Raw genomic sequence first — 14,651 nt, forward strand, 5'->3', positions numbered from 1 at the left:
GGGCTAAGCGCTGGGGGAGAGCCAGGGTCATCGGGTTCATTCATTCATTAGTATTTGTTGAGCGCCCACTCCGCGCAGAGCACTGGGGTAAGCGCCGGGGGAGACCCAGGGTCATCGGGTTCATTCATTAGTATTTACTGAACGCCCACTCCGCGCAGAGCACTGGGCTAAGCGCCGGGGGAGAGCCAGGGTCATCGGGCTCATTCATTAGTATTTATTGAGCGCTTACTTCGTGCTGAGCACTGGGCTAAGCGCCGGGGAAGACCCAGGGTCATCAGGTTCGTTCATTCATTAGTATTTATTGAGCACCTACTCCGCACAGAGCACTGGGCTAAGCGCTGGGGGAGAGACAGGGGAATCAGGTTGTCCCACGTGAAGTTCAGACGGCCCTTATGTTCCTATCTAGATTTATATTACTATCCATCTCCAGATATTAATATATATATATAAACTCTGGACTATAAACGGGGCTATAAACTCATTCTGGGCAGGGAACGAGTCTGTTTATTGTTGATTTGTCCTCTCCTGAGCGCTTGGCCCAGTGCTCTGCACACAGTAAGCGCTCAATAAATACAATTGAATGGATGGGTGGGTGAATGAATGAATGAATGAAGGAATGAAATGGAATCAGGATTTGGAGGCTCAGTTTAAGTTAGTAATAATAATAATAATCATGTTGGTATTTGCTAAGCACTTACTATGTGCAAAGCCCTGTTCTAAGCGCTGGGGGAGAGACAGGGTCATCAGGTTGTCCCACGCGAGGCTCAGACGGCCCTTATGTTCATATCTAGATTTATATTAATATCCGTCCCCAGATATTAATACACCTATAAACTCTGGACTATAAACGGGGCTAATAAACTCGTTCTGGGCAGGGAACGTGTCTCTTTATTGTTGCAACGTCCTCTCCCGGGCGCTTAGTACAGTGCTCTGCACACAGTAAGCGCTCAAGAAATACAAGTGAATGGATAAATGAATGAAACCGAGTCAGGATTTGGAGGCTCAATATAGGAGTCGATAGACGGCCCTTACGTTCATATATCCCCTCGATTGTATTTATCGCTATTGTTCTTGTCTGCCCGTCTCCCCCGATTAGACCGATGAGCCCGTCCAAGGGCAGGGGCTGACTCTATCTGTTACCGATTTGTCCATTCCGAGCGCTTAGTACAGTGCTCTGCACATAGTAAGCGCTCAATAAATACTATTGAATGAATGAATATCTGGATTTATATCAGTCTCTGTCTCCAGATATTAATATAACTATAAACCCTGAACTCTAAACTCATTCTGGGCAGGGAACGTGTCTGTTTATTGTTGTATTGTCCTCTCCCGACCGCTTAGTACAGCGCTCCGCACACAGTAATAATCATAATGGTGGGATTTGTTAAGCGCTTACTATGTGCCAAGCACTGTTCTAAGCGCTGGGGGGATACAAGGTGATCAGGTTGTCCCACGTCGGGCTCACAGTTTGAATCTCCACGAATGAATGAAACCGAGCCCTAATTTGGAGGCTCAGTATAAGAGTCGGTAGCCGGCCCTTACGCCCATATCTGTATTAATATTAATATCCGTCTCCCCCTCTGGACTATAAACTCGTTCCGGACAGGGGACGTATCTGTTTATCGTGGCCCTGCCCTCTCCCGGGCGCTCAGTCCAGCGCTCTGCGCCCAGTAAGCGCTCCATAAATACGATCGATTGAACGGATGAATGAAACCGAGCCCTAATTTGGAGGCTCAGTATAAGAGTCGGTAGCCGGCCCTGACGTCCAAATCTGTATTTGTATTAACATCCGTCTTCCCCACTGGACGATAAACTCGTTCCAGACGGGATGTGTCTTTTTATCGCGGCCCTGCCCTCTCCCGGGCGCTCAGTCCAGCGCTCTGCGCCCAGTAAGCGCTCCATAAATACGATCGATTGAAGGGATGAATGAAACCGAGCCCTAATTTGGAGGCTCAGTATAGGAGTCGGTAGCCGGCCCCTGCGTCCAAATCTGTATTAATATTAATATCGGTCTCCCCCACTGGACGATAAACTCGACGTGTCTGTGGTGGCCTTGCCCTCTCCCGAGCGCTCGGTCCGGCGCTCTGCCCCCAGGAAGCGCTCGCCGCGGACCACTGGACCGAGGCCCCAAGAGCCACGTTCCCTCCCGGCGGCGTAGGCCTCTGCGGACCCCCCTCCGCTGCCCTCCCCGAATCCAGCGGCCCCTCCCCGGCCCCCCGCGGTCTCACCTGATCCCCGCACAGGTGCTGAGGGCCACCCAGGAGCCAGGAACCCCCCGGACGCGGCCGTGGTAGTAGCAGTGGTCCTGGAGGGGCAGGGGGAGGAGGGCCGGGGTTCGGACGGGGAGCAGAGGGGCGTCCAACCCACTCCCGGCCCCCAGCCCCATCCCCTCTTCTCTCCTCCGAGCATCCGGTCCTCTCTTCCGGGCCCTGCCAGCCGGGACCGTGGCCGGTGGAGGGGAAGAAGGAACGGGGGCAGAGGGAGGACGGGGATAAAGGGCGGGAGGGGTGGCGGATCAAGCCCTGGCAGCTTGGCTCAGTGGGTTTGGGAGTCAGAGGTTGTGGGTTCTGATCCCGGCCCCGCCACCTTATCAGCCGGGTGACTCCGGGCAAGTCGCTTGACCTCTCTGGGCCTCAGTTCCCTCATCGATTAAAAGGGGGATTAAAACCGTGAGCCCCACGGGGGGGACAACCTGACCGCCCTGCATCTCCCCCAGCGCTCAGAACGGCGCTCGGCACATAGTGAGCGCTGAACAGACACCAGCGTGGTTATTATTAGCCCACTGTCTTCTTCTCACCGGTCATCACCGTAACGGTGGTATTTGTTAAGCGCTTACCAGGCGCCGGGCCCTGGACGGAGCGCCGGCATGGATGCGGGCAGATTGGGTTGGTGATAATAATAATGATGTTGGCGTTCGTTAAGCGCCCACTGTGTGCCGAGCACTCTTCTAAGCGCCGGGGGAGAGACGGGGTGATCGGGTCGTCCCACGTGAGGCTCACGGTCTTCATCCCCATTTTACAGACGAGGGAACCGAGGCACGGAGAAGTAAAGTGACTTGGCCACGGCCACGCAGCCGACAGGCGGCGGAGCCGGGATTCGAACCCATGACCTCCGACTCCCAAGCCCGGGCTCTCTCCACTGAGCCGCGCTGCTTCTCCCTTCCCCTCCCCTCGACGCTGTACTCGTCCGCTCAACTGTATCTATCTTCCTCGCCCTATTTATTTTGTTAATGAGATGTACATCGCCTTGATTCTATTTATTTGCTATTGTTTTAACGAGGTGTTCTTCCCCTCGATTCTATTTCTCGCCATTGTTCTTGTCTGTCCGTCTCCCCCGATTGGACCGTGCGCCCGTCCAAGGGCAGGGACTGTCTCTCTCTGTGGCCGATTTGTCCATTCCAAGCGCTTAGTACAGTGCTCTGCGCATAGTAAGCGCCCAATAAATACTACCGAATGAACGATAACTGTGGGATGCGCTACGCACTTAACGCGTGCCAGTCCCTGTGATGATGATAACGCGAGTTGGGATTTTTGTTTGAGCGCTTACTGTGTGCCAGGGACTGGACTAAGCGCTGGGATGGATACCAGCAAATAGGGTTAATAATCATAGTAATAATAATGATTACTGTGGTATTTCTTAAGCACTTGCTAGGTCCCAGGGCCTGTAGTAATAAGAAGAATAAGGAGGATAGTTGTGGATTTTGTTTTAACGCTTACTATGTGCCAGGCACTGTACTGTGCACTGGGATGGATACAAGCAAATAGGGTTAATAATAGTAAAGATATTTGTGAAGAGCTTGTTATGTGCCAGTCACTGTAATAATAATAATAATAATTGTGGTTTTTGTGAAGCGCTTACTCTGTGCCAGGCACTGTAATAACAATAACAATGATAATTATTGTGGTTTTTGTGAAGCGCTTACTTACCAATACTGTGCCAAGTACTGGGGTGGATACAAGCAAATAGGGTTAATAATAATCATGTGGGTATTTGTTAAGCGCTTACTATGTTCTAAGCGCTGGCGGAGATACGAGGTGATCAGGTTGTTCCACGTGGGGCTCACAGTCTTCATCCCCATTTTACAGATGAGGTCACTGAGGCACAGAGAAGTTAAGTGACTTGCCCAAGGTCACACAGCTGATAAGTGGCAGAGTCGGGATTAGAATAATATTAATAATAGATAATAATAACTGTGGTAATTGTTAAGCATTTATGTGCCAGGTACTGTGATAATAATAATGATCATAATACCTGTGGTATTTGTACCAGGCACTGTACTAAGCACTGGGGTGGATACAAGCAAATCGGGTTCTAATTGTGGTCTTTGCTAAGCGCTTGCTATGTCTCATGCACTGTACTAAGCGCTGGGGTGGATAGGAACAAATAGGGTTGGACACGGTCCCTGTCCCAGTCTTCACCCCCCCCACCCCCCTTTTGACAGATGTGGTAACTGAGGCACAGGGATTTGAAGTGACCTGCCCAAGGTCATACAACAGACAGGTGGTTGGAGCCGGGATTAGAACCCAGGTCCTTCTGACTCCTAGGCCCGTGGTAATGGACATAAGAATAATTATGGTACTTGTTAAGCGCTTACTACGTGCCAAGCGCTAGATCTAAACACTGGGGTAGATACAAGGTCAGCGGATCGGACAGAGTCTCTATGCACTAGGCCATGCTGCTTCTCTATCATTATTATTATTATCATTATTATTATTATTATTATTACTGCTAAGGGTTGGCCGAGCCAGGACACTCACCGTGTGGTTGGGCGTTAACGTGACGAGCAGCCCTTCCTCAGTGTAATGAGTCTCCGTGTAGCCTTCGGCCAGAAGCCTGCTGGGGGAGAGGAAGAATGAGAGCGCTGCCTCCATATGATAATAATCATCATAATAATAACAGGCACTGTACTGAGCGACGCGGTAGATTCACTCATTCAGTCGTATTTATTGAGCGCTTACCACGTGCAAAGCACTGTACTGACACAGCGGTAGATTCGTTCTTTCGTTCATTCATTCTGTCGGATTTATCGGGCGCTTACCAAGTGCAAAGCACTGTACTAAGCGCAGCGGGAGATTCGTTCTTTCGTTCATTCATTCTGTCGTATTTATTGGGCACTTACCAAGTACAAGGCACTGTACTAAGCGCAGCGGGAGATTCGTTCTTTCATTCATTCATTCTGTCGTATTTATCGGGCACTTACCAAGTGCAAAGCGCCGTACTAAGCGCAGCGGGACATTCGCATTTTCGTTTATTCATTCTGTTGTATTTATTGGGCACTTACCAAGTGCAGAGCACCCTACCAAGCGCAGCGGTAGATTCGTTCTTTCATTCGTTCATTCTATCATATTTATTGGGCGCTTACCAAGTGCAAAGCACCGTACCAAGCGCAGCGGGAGATTCGTTCTTCCCTGCATTCATTCTGTCGTATTCATTGGGCACTTACCAAGTGCAAAGCACCGTACTAAGCTCAGCGGCAGATTCGTTCTTTCATTCGATCATTCTATCGTATTTATTGGGCACTTACCGGGTGCAAAGCGCTGTGTTAAGCGCTTGGGAGAGTCCAATATAGCAACAGACAGACACATTCCCTGCCCACAAGGAGCTCACAGTCTAGAGAGAGATACAAGGAAACCGGGGTGGACACAGTGGCGGCCCACATAGGGCTCCCAGTGTTCATCCCCATTTTACAGAGGAAGGAAATAAGGCACAGAGAAGTGGAACGACTTGCCCAAGGCCACCCAGCAGACAGGTGGCAGAGCTGGGATTAGAACCCAGGTCCTGCTGACTCCCAGGGCCGGGCTCATTCCTCCGCCTCCGAAGACCGCGGCACTCTAGGGTTGACCCCGCTGAGCCAACCCTGGCACGGGACCCTCCGGGAACATCTCGCCCATCCGTCCCCCTGCCTCCGAGCCGGTCGAAAGCCTGACCCTGGCATCATCCCCCCCACCCCCCTTCCTTGCACGGTATTTGTTAAGCGCTTACTATGTGCAGAACGCTGTTCTAAGCGCTGGGGGAGACACAGGGTCATCAGGTTGTCCCACGTGGGGCTCACAGCCTTCATCCCCATTTTCCAGATGAGGTCACTGAGGCCCAGAGAAGTGACTTGCCCACAGTCACACAGCTGACAAGGGGCAGAGCCGGCATTCGAACCCAGGACATCTGACTCCCAAGCCCGGGCTCTTTCCACTGAGCCACGCTGCTTCTCTTCCCCCTCAGCCCGCCTCATCTCCTTGGACTTGGCCCTCAGATCCCTCCTGCCGCGCAAGACTGTCTTGCCTGTTTCCTTCCGTTATCCCCGGTCCTGGCTTCTCTGGCTAGGCCGGGCTTGGGATAGAGCACAGGCCTGGGAATCCCAAGGACCTGGGTTCTAATCCTGGCTCTGCATCACCTCTGCTGGGTGACCGCGGGCAAGTCGCCTAATTTATCGGGGCCTCGGTTCCCTCATCTGTAAAACGAGGATGAGACCGTGAGCCCCTTGTGGGACAGGGACTGTGTCCAACCTGATGAACTTGTACCTACCCCAGCGCTTAGAACAGTGCTCGGCACATACTAAGCACTTAACAAGTACCAAAATTAGGATGATTATTTTCTGTGGTTCTGTCACCCTTCTCACTCTTGTCCCCCTCTGCCCTTTGGCCCAGTGGGAAGAGCCCGGGCCTGAGAGTCAGAGGATCTGGGTTCTAATGCCGACTCCGCCACTTGTCTGTTGGGTGACCCAGGGCGAGTCACGTCACTTCTCTGGGCTTCGGTTACTTCACCTGGAAAATGGGGATTAAATCCTACTCCCTCCTACTTAGGCTGGGAGCCCCAAGTGGGACGGGGACTATGCCTGGCCTGATTATCTACCACAGCGCTTAGTAGAGTGCTTAAAAAAAAAAGACAACCATCCAACCGTCTCCCACCCCGCAATCCCTCCAGCCAACGCTGATGCTTTCCCTCAGATTGATGTCAGTTTCTCGACCGCTTCACGGGACTTAGGGATCCCTGGGGTTTCGGCGGAGCTGTTTTATCCCCGAAGCATTTTTTCCCAGAAACGATTCCGTCCGTCTTCTCCCACCATCCCGGGGGGCCAGAAGGGTCAACCCAATTTTTCATCCAGAGACCCCGAGGCCGGAGAGGTTAAGGCGACTCAAGGGGCGACAGAGTTGGGTGCAGGACCAGCGTTCTGCCTCCCTACATGCAGTCTTCTCATTAATAGTAATTAGTAATTATGATATTTGATGACAAGTGCTTACTAGGTGCCAAGCACCCTTCTAAGCGCCGGAGGAGATACCCGTTCATCACGTTGGGCACACTCCCTGCCCCAGGCGGGGCTCACGGTCTTCATCCCCATTTTCCAGGTGAGGCAATGGAGGCCCAGAGAAGCCAAGTGACTGGCCCAAGGTCACACAGCAGACAAGTGGCGGAGTGCGGGATTAGAACCCACAGCCTTCCCACTCCCAGGCCCAGGCTCCACCCACTACACCGTCCTGCGTCGCCCTGACTTGCTCCCTTCATTCATCCTCCCTCCCGGCCCCACAGCGCTTATGGCCATATCTCTCATTTTATGTAATTATTCAGCCGTATTTTATTGAGCGCTGCCTGGGTGCAGGCCACTGTACTAAGCGCTCGGAAAGTACGGTTCGGCAACGGATTTACGATTGAATTTATTGATGTATAGTAATGCCTGTCCCCCCCTCGGGACCGCGAGCCCGTCGCGGGCAGGGAACGTGCCCGGCTGTCGCACTGGACTCTCCCAAGCGCTTAGTACGGTGCTTTGCGCACAGCAAACGCTCAATAAATACGACCGAATGAATGAGTGAATGAGAGAGAGGGGGCCGGGGCCCCTCCCGGCAGCCCACCCCCTCCTAAAGCCCCTCCCCACGAAAGGGGGAAAGCCCAACTGCTGAAATGGCAAATCCCCCTTCCCTCCTTTCCTCTTCCCTCCGCTCTTCCTCCCCGCAGCTGCCAGACCTCATCCCCAGACGTCCCCCGCTCCCCCCCAAAGTCTTCTCCAGATCCCGACACACATTTTCCTGCCGTCGGCCGAGGGGGAGAAGGGAAAGCCGGGAAGCGGGGGGGAGGACGAGACGGCGGCGGTCCCGGGAGGGCCTTGGGGGCTTCTTTCCCACAGACCCAGAAATACTGGGTCACATCTCGACACACACCACGGCGGACGGATCCAAACACGGAGTCGCACGTAAACTCCCCCCCTTAATTATTAGTAATCAATCCAGGCTCCTCCACTTTCATTCAGTCGTATTTACGGAGCGCTTACTGCGTGCAGAGCACTGTGCTAAGTGCTCGGAAAATACAATTCAGCAACAAATAGAGACAACGCCTACCCAACAACGGGCTCGCAGTCTAGAAGACTTACCCCCTCTGAACACCTTCACTTCTCTGGGCCTCAGTCTGCTTGTCCGTAAAATGGGGATTCAATACCCGCCGTTCTTCCTCCTCAGACGGTGAGCCCCATGTAGCGGAGGGGCTGTGTCCCACCTGATTATCTGGCATCTACCACAGTGTTTGGCACATAGCAAGCACCATGATTGTTAGGGCCTGGTCCTCCCCTCACCCAGTTTTCCTTAGGGGGAAAGAGCCCGGGCCTGGGAGTCAGATGACCTGGGTTCTAATTCGGCTCTGCCAATTGCTTGCTGTGTGACCCGACTGCCAGGCAGTCAGTCAGACAGTCATTTGTATTTATTGAGCACTTACTGCGGGCCGAGCATTGTATCAAACGCTCGGAAGAGTACAATATAATACCATATAATACAATACACTGTACAGTATAACAACAAACAGACGCATTCGGTGACCGTAACGAACTCACAGTCTAGAGGCAGGCGAGATGGACATTAATATAAATCAATAAATGACAGATATGGACATAAAGAGGTGTGGGGCTGGGAGGGGGGAAGAGAAAAGGGAGCAAGTCAGAGCGACGCAGAAGGGAGTGGGAGAAGGGGAAGGGGGGGCTTAGTCAGGGAGGGCCTCTTGGAGGAGATGGGCTTTCGATAAGGCTTTGAAAGGGGGGAGAATCATTGTCTGTGGGATTTGAGGAGGGAGGGCGTTCCGGGACAGAGACGGGACGCGGGCCAGGGGTCGGCGGCGGGACGGGCAAGATCGGGGCCCAGTGAGAAGGTGAGCGGCGGCAGAGGAGCGGAGTGTGCGCTCTGGGTTGGAAGAGGAGAGAAGAGAGGTGAGGTAGGAGGGGGCGAGGGAAGCGACCGCTTTGAAACCGATGGTGAGGAGTTTTTGTTTCGAGGCGGAGGTGGATGGGCAACCACTGGAGTTTCTTGAGGAGTGGGGAGACGTGTCCTGAACGTTTCCGTAGAAGACTGATCCGGGCGGCAGAGTGAAGTACGGACTGGAGTGGGGAGAGACGGGAGGCCGGGAGGTCAGCAAGGAGGCTGATGCAGTCATCCGGATGGAATAGGACGAGTGATTGTATTTAATAATAATAATAATGTTGGTATTTGTTAAGCGCTTACTATGTGCCAAGCACTAAAATGAGGGAAAATGTAAAATGTAAATGTAAAATGAGGGAAGCAGCGTGGCTCAGAGGAAAGAGCCTGAGGAAAGAGTCAGAGGTCATGGGTTTGACTCCCGGCTCTGCTGCTTGTCAGCTGCGTGACTGTGGGCAAGTCACTTAACTTCTCTGTGCCTCAGTGACCTCATCTGTAAAATGGGGATTAACTGTGAGCCTCACGTGGGACAACCTGATTACCCTGTATCTACCCCAGCGCTTAGAACAGTGCTCTGCACATAGTAAGCGCTTAACAAATACCAAATACCAACACTAAGTGCTGGGCTAGATACAAGGGAATCAGGTTGTCCCATGTGGGACTCCCAGTCTTCATCCCCGTCGTACAGATGAGGGAACTGAGGCCCAGAGAAGTGAAGTGACTTGCTCAGGGTCACACAGCAGACCAGGGGGCGGGAGCCGGGATTCGAACCCACGACCTCTGACTCCCAAGCCCGGGCTCTTTCCACCGAGCCAGGCTTGCGTGGTAGCGGTTTGGACGGAGAGGAAAGGGCCGATCTTAGCGATGTTGTGAAGGTGGGAGCGGCAGGATTTCGTGATGGCTTGAATACGTGGGTTGAAGGGGAGAGATGAGCGGAGGATAACGCCAAGGTTACAGGCTTGTGAGACAGGAAGGGTGGTGGTGCCGTCTACAGGGATGGGACGGTTAAGGGGAGGCCAGGGTTTGGCACACAGCGAGCACTTAACAAATACCATTACCGTTATGATTATTATTTTACAAAGCCCTGGTGGGGCAGCTGGGGAGCACAGCCAAGCCAAACTTCACCCCACCCCTATCTTCTTGGAGCTAGGCTTGTTTGTTTTTTTTTAAATGGTATTTGTTAAGCACTTACTATGTGCCAGGAACTGTTCTGAGCGCTGCGGGAGATACAAGCTAATCAGGTTCGTTCATTCATTCAATAGTATTTATTGAGCGCTTACTATGCGCAGAGCACTGTACTAAGCAGCATGGCTCAGTGGAAAGAGCATGGGCTTTGGAGTCAGGGCTCATGAGTTCGAATCCCAGCTCTGCCACTTGTCAGCTGTGTGACTCTGGGCGAATCGCTTAACTTCTCTGTACCTCAGTTCCCTCATCTGTAAAATGGGGATTAAGACTGTGAGCCCCACGTGGGACAACCTGATTCCCCTATGTCTACCCCAGCACTTAGAACAGTGCTCGGCACATAGTAAGCGCTTAACAAATACCAACATTATTAAACATTATTATTAAGCGCTTGGGATGGACAGTTCGGCCCCGCAGTCCCTGTCCCGCACGGGGTTCCCCATCTTAATCTCCATTTTACAGGGAACTGAGGCCCGGAGAAGTGAAGTGGCTTGCCTGACGTCACCCAGCAGACAAGTGGCGGGACCAGGATTAGAATTCTGACTCCCAGGCCTGGGCTCTCTCCTCTAGGCCACACCTGTCTCCCACTGTTGCTTTCACGCTGTGCTGAGTATTCCAGTGGGTAGGAAATCGGGAAGGCTTCCCAGAGGAGGGGTTTCTTCAGGAGAGCACGGAAGTGGGGAGGGAGAAGCAGCGTGGCCTAATGGACAGAGCAAGGGCCTCCGAGTCAGAAGGACCTGGGTTCTAATCCTGGCTCCGCCACTTGTCTGCTGGGTGATCTTGGGCAAGTCACCTCACTTCCTCTGGGCCTCAGCTACCTCATCCATCTTCCAGAAAAACGGGGAGGAAGAGTGTGAGCCCCATGTGGGACAGGGACCTTGTCCAACCTGATTAACGGGCATCTACCCCAGGACGTAGAACAGCGCTGGGTACATAGTAAGCGCTTAACAAGTACCATCATTTTTAGAGCCCTGCCTAGGGTTTGCGGGTGGCATGGTGCAAATCCCTGCTTTGCAAGAGTTGGCAAAGCAGTGGGAGAGGCAGAAGACAGCACAAAAACCACAAATATAGAATTCGATACAAAGTGAAAGCATCCGGGGCTTAGAAATGAGAACAAAAACAGAGACACACCCAAAAGCTGTTGAAAATGCAGCGGACAGAGTGCCCGGGGAGAAGGGTGCGGACAGTCAATCGGGAAGACTTCCCAGAGGAGGAGTTTCTTCAGGAGAGCACCGAAGCGGGCGAGGGATGGGGTTGGTGCGGGGGGAGGAAGCAGCGGCATGATCTCGTGGAAAGAGCCTGGGCCCGGGAGTCAAAAAGACCTGGGTTCTAATCCCGGTTCCTCCATCTGCTTGGTTAATCGCTTGCCCAGTATCCTTGAGCAAGTCACTGACTTCTCTGTGCCTCAGTTCCCTCATCTGTAAAACGAGGATTAAGACCGTGAACCCCATGTGGGACAGGGACTCTGTCCAACCCGATTTGCTTGTATCCACCCCAGCGCTTAGTACAGTCCCCGGCACATAGTAAGCGCTTAACAAACCCCACAATTGTCATTATTCTCTGTGTCACAGTTTCCTCAGCTGTAAAATGGGGATTCAGTCCTTGTTCTCTCTCCTCCTTAAGACTGTGAGCCCCATGTGGGGCGGGGACTGTTTCTGACCTAAGCGGCTTGTATGCACCCCAGTGTTTAGAACAGCGTTTGGCCCATAGTAAGTGCTTAACAAATGCCGTAAAATAAAAAAAGGGACGGAGTTTAGTGCGCGGCCCCTTGGAGAGAGAGGGTCCGTCTGTCAGGAGAGGAGAGCTCAGGCCGAGAGGGGTGGGAGATGAGCGTGGCCTAGTGGATAGAGCATGGGGCCTGTGAATCAGAAAGACCCGGGTTCTAATCCCTGCTCCGCCGCTTGTCTGCTGTGGGAACTCAGGCAAGTCACTTTGTTTCTCTGGGCCTCAGTTCCCTCATCTGTACAACGGCAATCAAAACAGTGAGCCCCACATGGGGCAGGGATTGTGTCCAATGCCATTTTTTGGCTTGTAGCCACCCCAGCGCTTAGTACAGTGCCTGGCACAAAGTGCTTAACAAATAGCATAGTGATTATTATTATTATTACGATTAGGGGTGGGAATTGCAGCGTTGAGAGCCACAGTCAGTGGAGTTTGACAGGAATCTCAGAGGCACCGGAAGCTCTGCAGCATCGCTGTGTGACCTTGGTCACTTCACTTCTCTGTGTCTCAGTTTCCTCAGCTGTGAAATGGGGATTAAGTACCAGTTCTCCTTCCGATTTAAAACTGGGAGTCCCTTGTGGGACAGGGCCAGTGTCAGACCTTGAGGGGTGACTCAAATGGTGCTCAGGAGAAGGGAAACTTGCTGCCCAGTGAAACCTGGACTGGGGAAGTGGAGATCCTGGGGAGGTTGAGGCAGTCAACCGGGCCTTGGGGCGACCCGATAATAATAATAATCATGATAATCGTGGTATTTGTTAGCCTCTCCTATGAATCTATGCCTTATCGTGGTCGGAGAGCTTGCGTACGCCGACGAGGCTGAGAGCGGAGTCACACAGGGCTGCCCGTTACGGAAGGGTCTAAGCCGAAGCCGACTCCACAGCATAAGGCAAGACAAGATCTGTTAATCGCTTACTGTGTGTCAAGCACTGCCCTAAGCACTGGGGTAGATACAAGCTAATCCGGTTGGACACAGTCCCTGCCCCACGTGGGGCTCACAGTCGAAGTCGGAGGGAGGAGGATTCTTCCCTGCCTCAGCCTCGCCGGCTTCGGTCCCCGACAAACCCAGATCATCCCGTGGCCTGGCTCACCGCCTCAGCCTCCCCCAGGATTGCGCCGTCTCCAGCCCCTCCCCTTCCGCGGGTGAGGTGCCATTGCACAGATGGGATAACCGAGGCGCAGAGATGTGAAGCGACTTGCCCGAGGCCGCTCAGCAGACGCGTGGCCGAGCCGGGATTAGAACCCGGGTCCTCTGCCTCCCAGACCCGACCTCTTCCCACTGGGCCACGCTGCTTGGCAGACTTAGGACGGATGATTGAATGAATGAGTGAATGAATGAGTTCCTCTGTTGACATGGAAACTTTGTGGTCATGCATGTTAGGGGACACCACAACGGCGATTCCGTTATCACCTCCATCACCCCCATCCTCTTCATCTCCCCCCTCCAGATTGTAAGCTCATTCATTTATTCACCCATTCATTCAATCGTATTTATTGGGCGCTTACCACGTGCCGAGCACTGTGCTAAGTGCTTGGGAGAGGACAATATAGCGGTCAACAGACACGTTCCCTGCCCACAACGAGCTCACAGTCTAGTCTAGTTGTTCATTCAGTCGTATTTATTGGGCGCTTATTGTGCGCAAAGCACTGTACGTACTAAGCGCTTGGGCGAGTACAGCCTAACAACAAGCAGACACATTTCTGCCCACAAGGAGCTCACAGTCTAGAGGGGGAGACAGACATTAAAATAAATAAATAAATTGCAGATATATACTGATATACGCGTAAGTGCTGTGGGGATGAGTGGGAGGATGAATGAAGGAGCAAGTAAGAGCGGCACAGACAAAGTGGGAGAAGAGGATAGGAAGGCTTAGTTATTCTAGGCAGGGAACGTGTCAACCAACAGTATTGTATTGGACTCTCCCAAGTGCTTAGGCCAGTGTTCTGCACACAGTAAGCGCTCAGTAAATACCACTGGTGGATCGATGGACTGATCTCTGTAATCCTCATCACCGCAGCCTCTTCACCGTGAGCACCACAGTCACTGCTGCAATCGCCGCCGCCACAGCCGCCGTCTGAACCCCAACCCCTGTGACCTCCGTGGTCACCACAAAATAGATAATAATGATAATAATAACGGACTTTGTTAAGCGCTTACTATGTGCGAAGCACTGTTCTAAGCGCCGGGGTGGATCCAAGCCAATCGGGTCGAACACAATCCCTGTCCCCCGTGGGGCTCAAATTCTCATCCCCCTTTTAGAGATGAGGGAACTGAGGCCCGGACAAGTGAGAAGAGGCCCAAGGTCACACAGCAGGCATGTGGCAGAACCGGGATTAGAACCCAGGTCCTTCTGACTCCCAGCCCGGGCTCCATCCACTAGGGCGTGCTGCTTCCCAACCCAAGGATCTGATGTTCCATAGCCAGGTGGCTCCTCACCATTCATTCATTCATTCATTCATTCAGTCATATTTACTGAGCGCTTACTGCGTGCAGAGCACCTTACTAAGCGCTTCGGAGAGTCCAACAGAACACTAAAGAGATACTTTCCCTTTGCCTGCCCCATAACATTACCCTGCTGTCCCCCA

General features: G+C 52.7%; 1 protein-coding gene across 1 annotated transcript in view; it reads right to left on the reverse strand.

Moving 5' to 3' along the window:
• LOC114811148 (disintegrin and metalloproteinase domain-containing protein 33-like) overlaps positions 1 to 14,651 on the reverse strand; it is a 28,861-nt gene that overhangs the window by 1,409 nt on the left and 12,801 nt on the right. The window contains exons 2-3 of the mRNA XM_039911961.1: positions 4,758 to 4,833; positions 2,229 to 2,305 (exon numbers count right to left, since the gene is read on the reverse strand). Of these exons, the coding sequence (XP_039767895.1) occupies positions 2,229 to 2,305; positions 4,758 to 4,833 (153 nt within the window). The remainder of the gene's footprint in view (positions 1 to 2,228; positions 2,306 to 4,757; positions 4,834 to 14,651) is intronic.

Source organism: Ornithorhynchus anatinus, chromosome 4, assembly GCF_004115215.2.
Source record: "Ornithorhynchus anatinus isolate Pmale09 chromosome 4, mOrnAna1.pri.v4, whole genome shotgun sequence".
NCBI lineage: Eukaryota > Metazoa > Chordata > Mammalia > Monotremata > Ornithorhynchidae > Ornithorhynchus > Ornithorhynchus anatinus.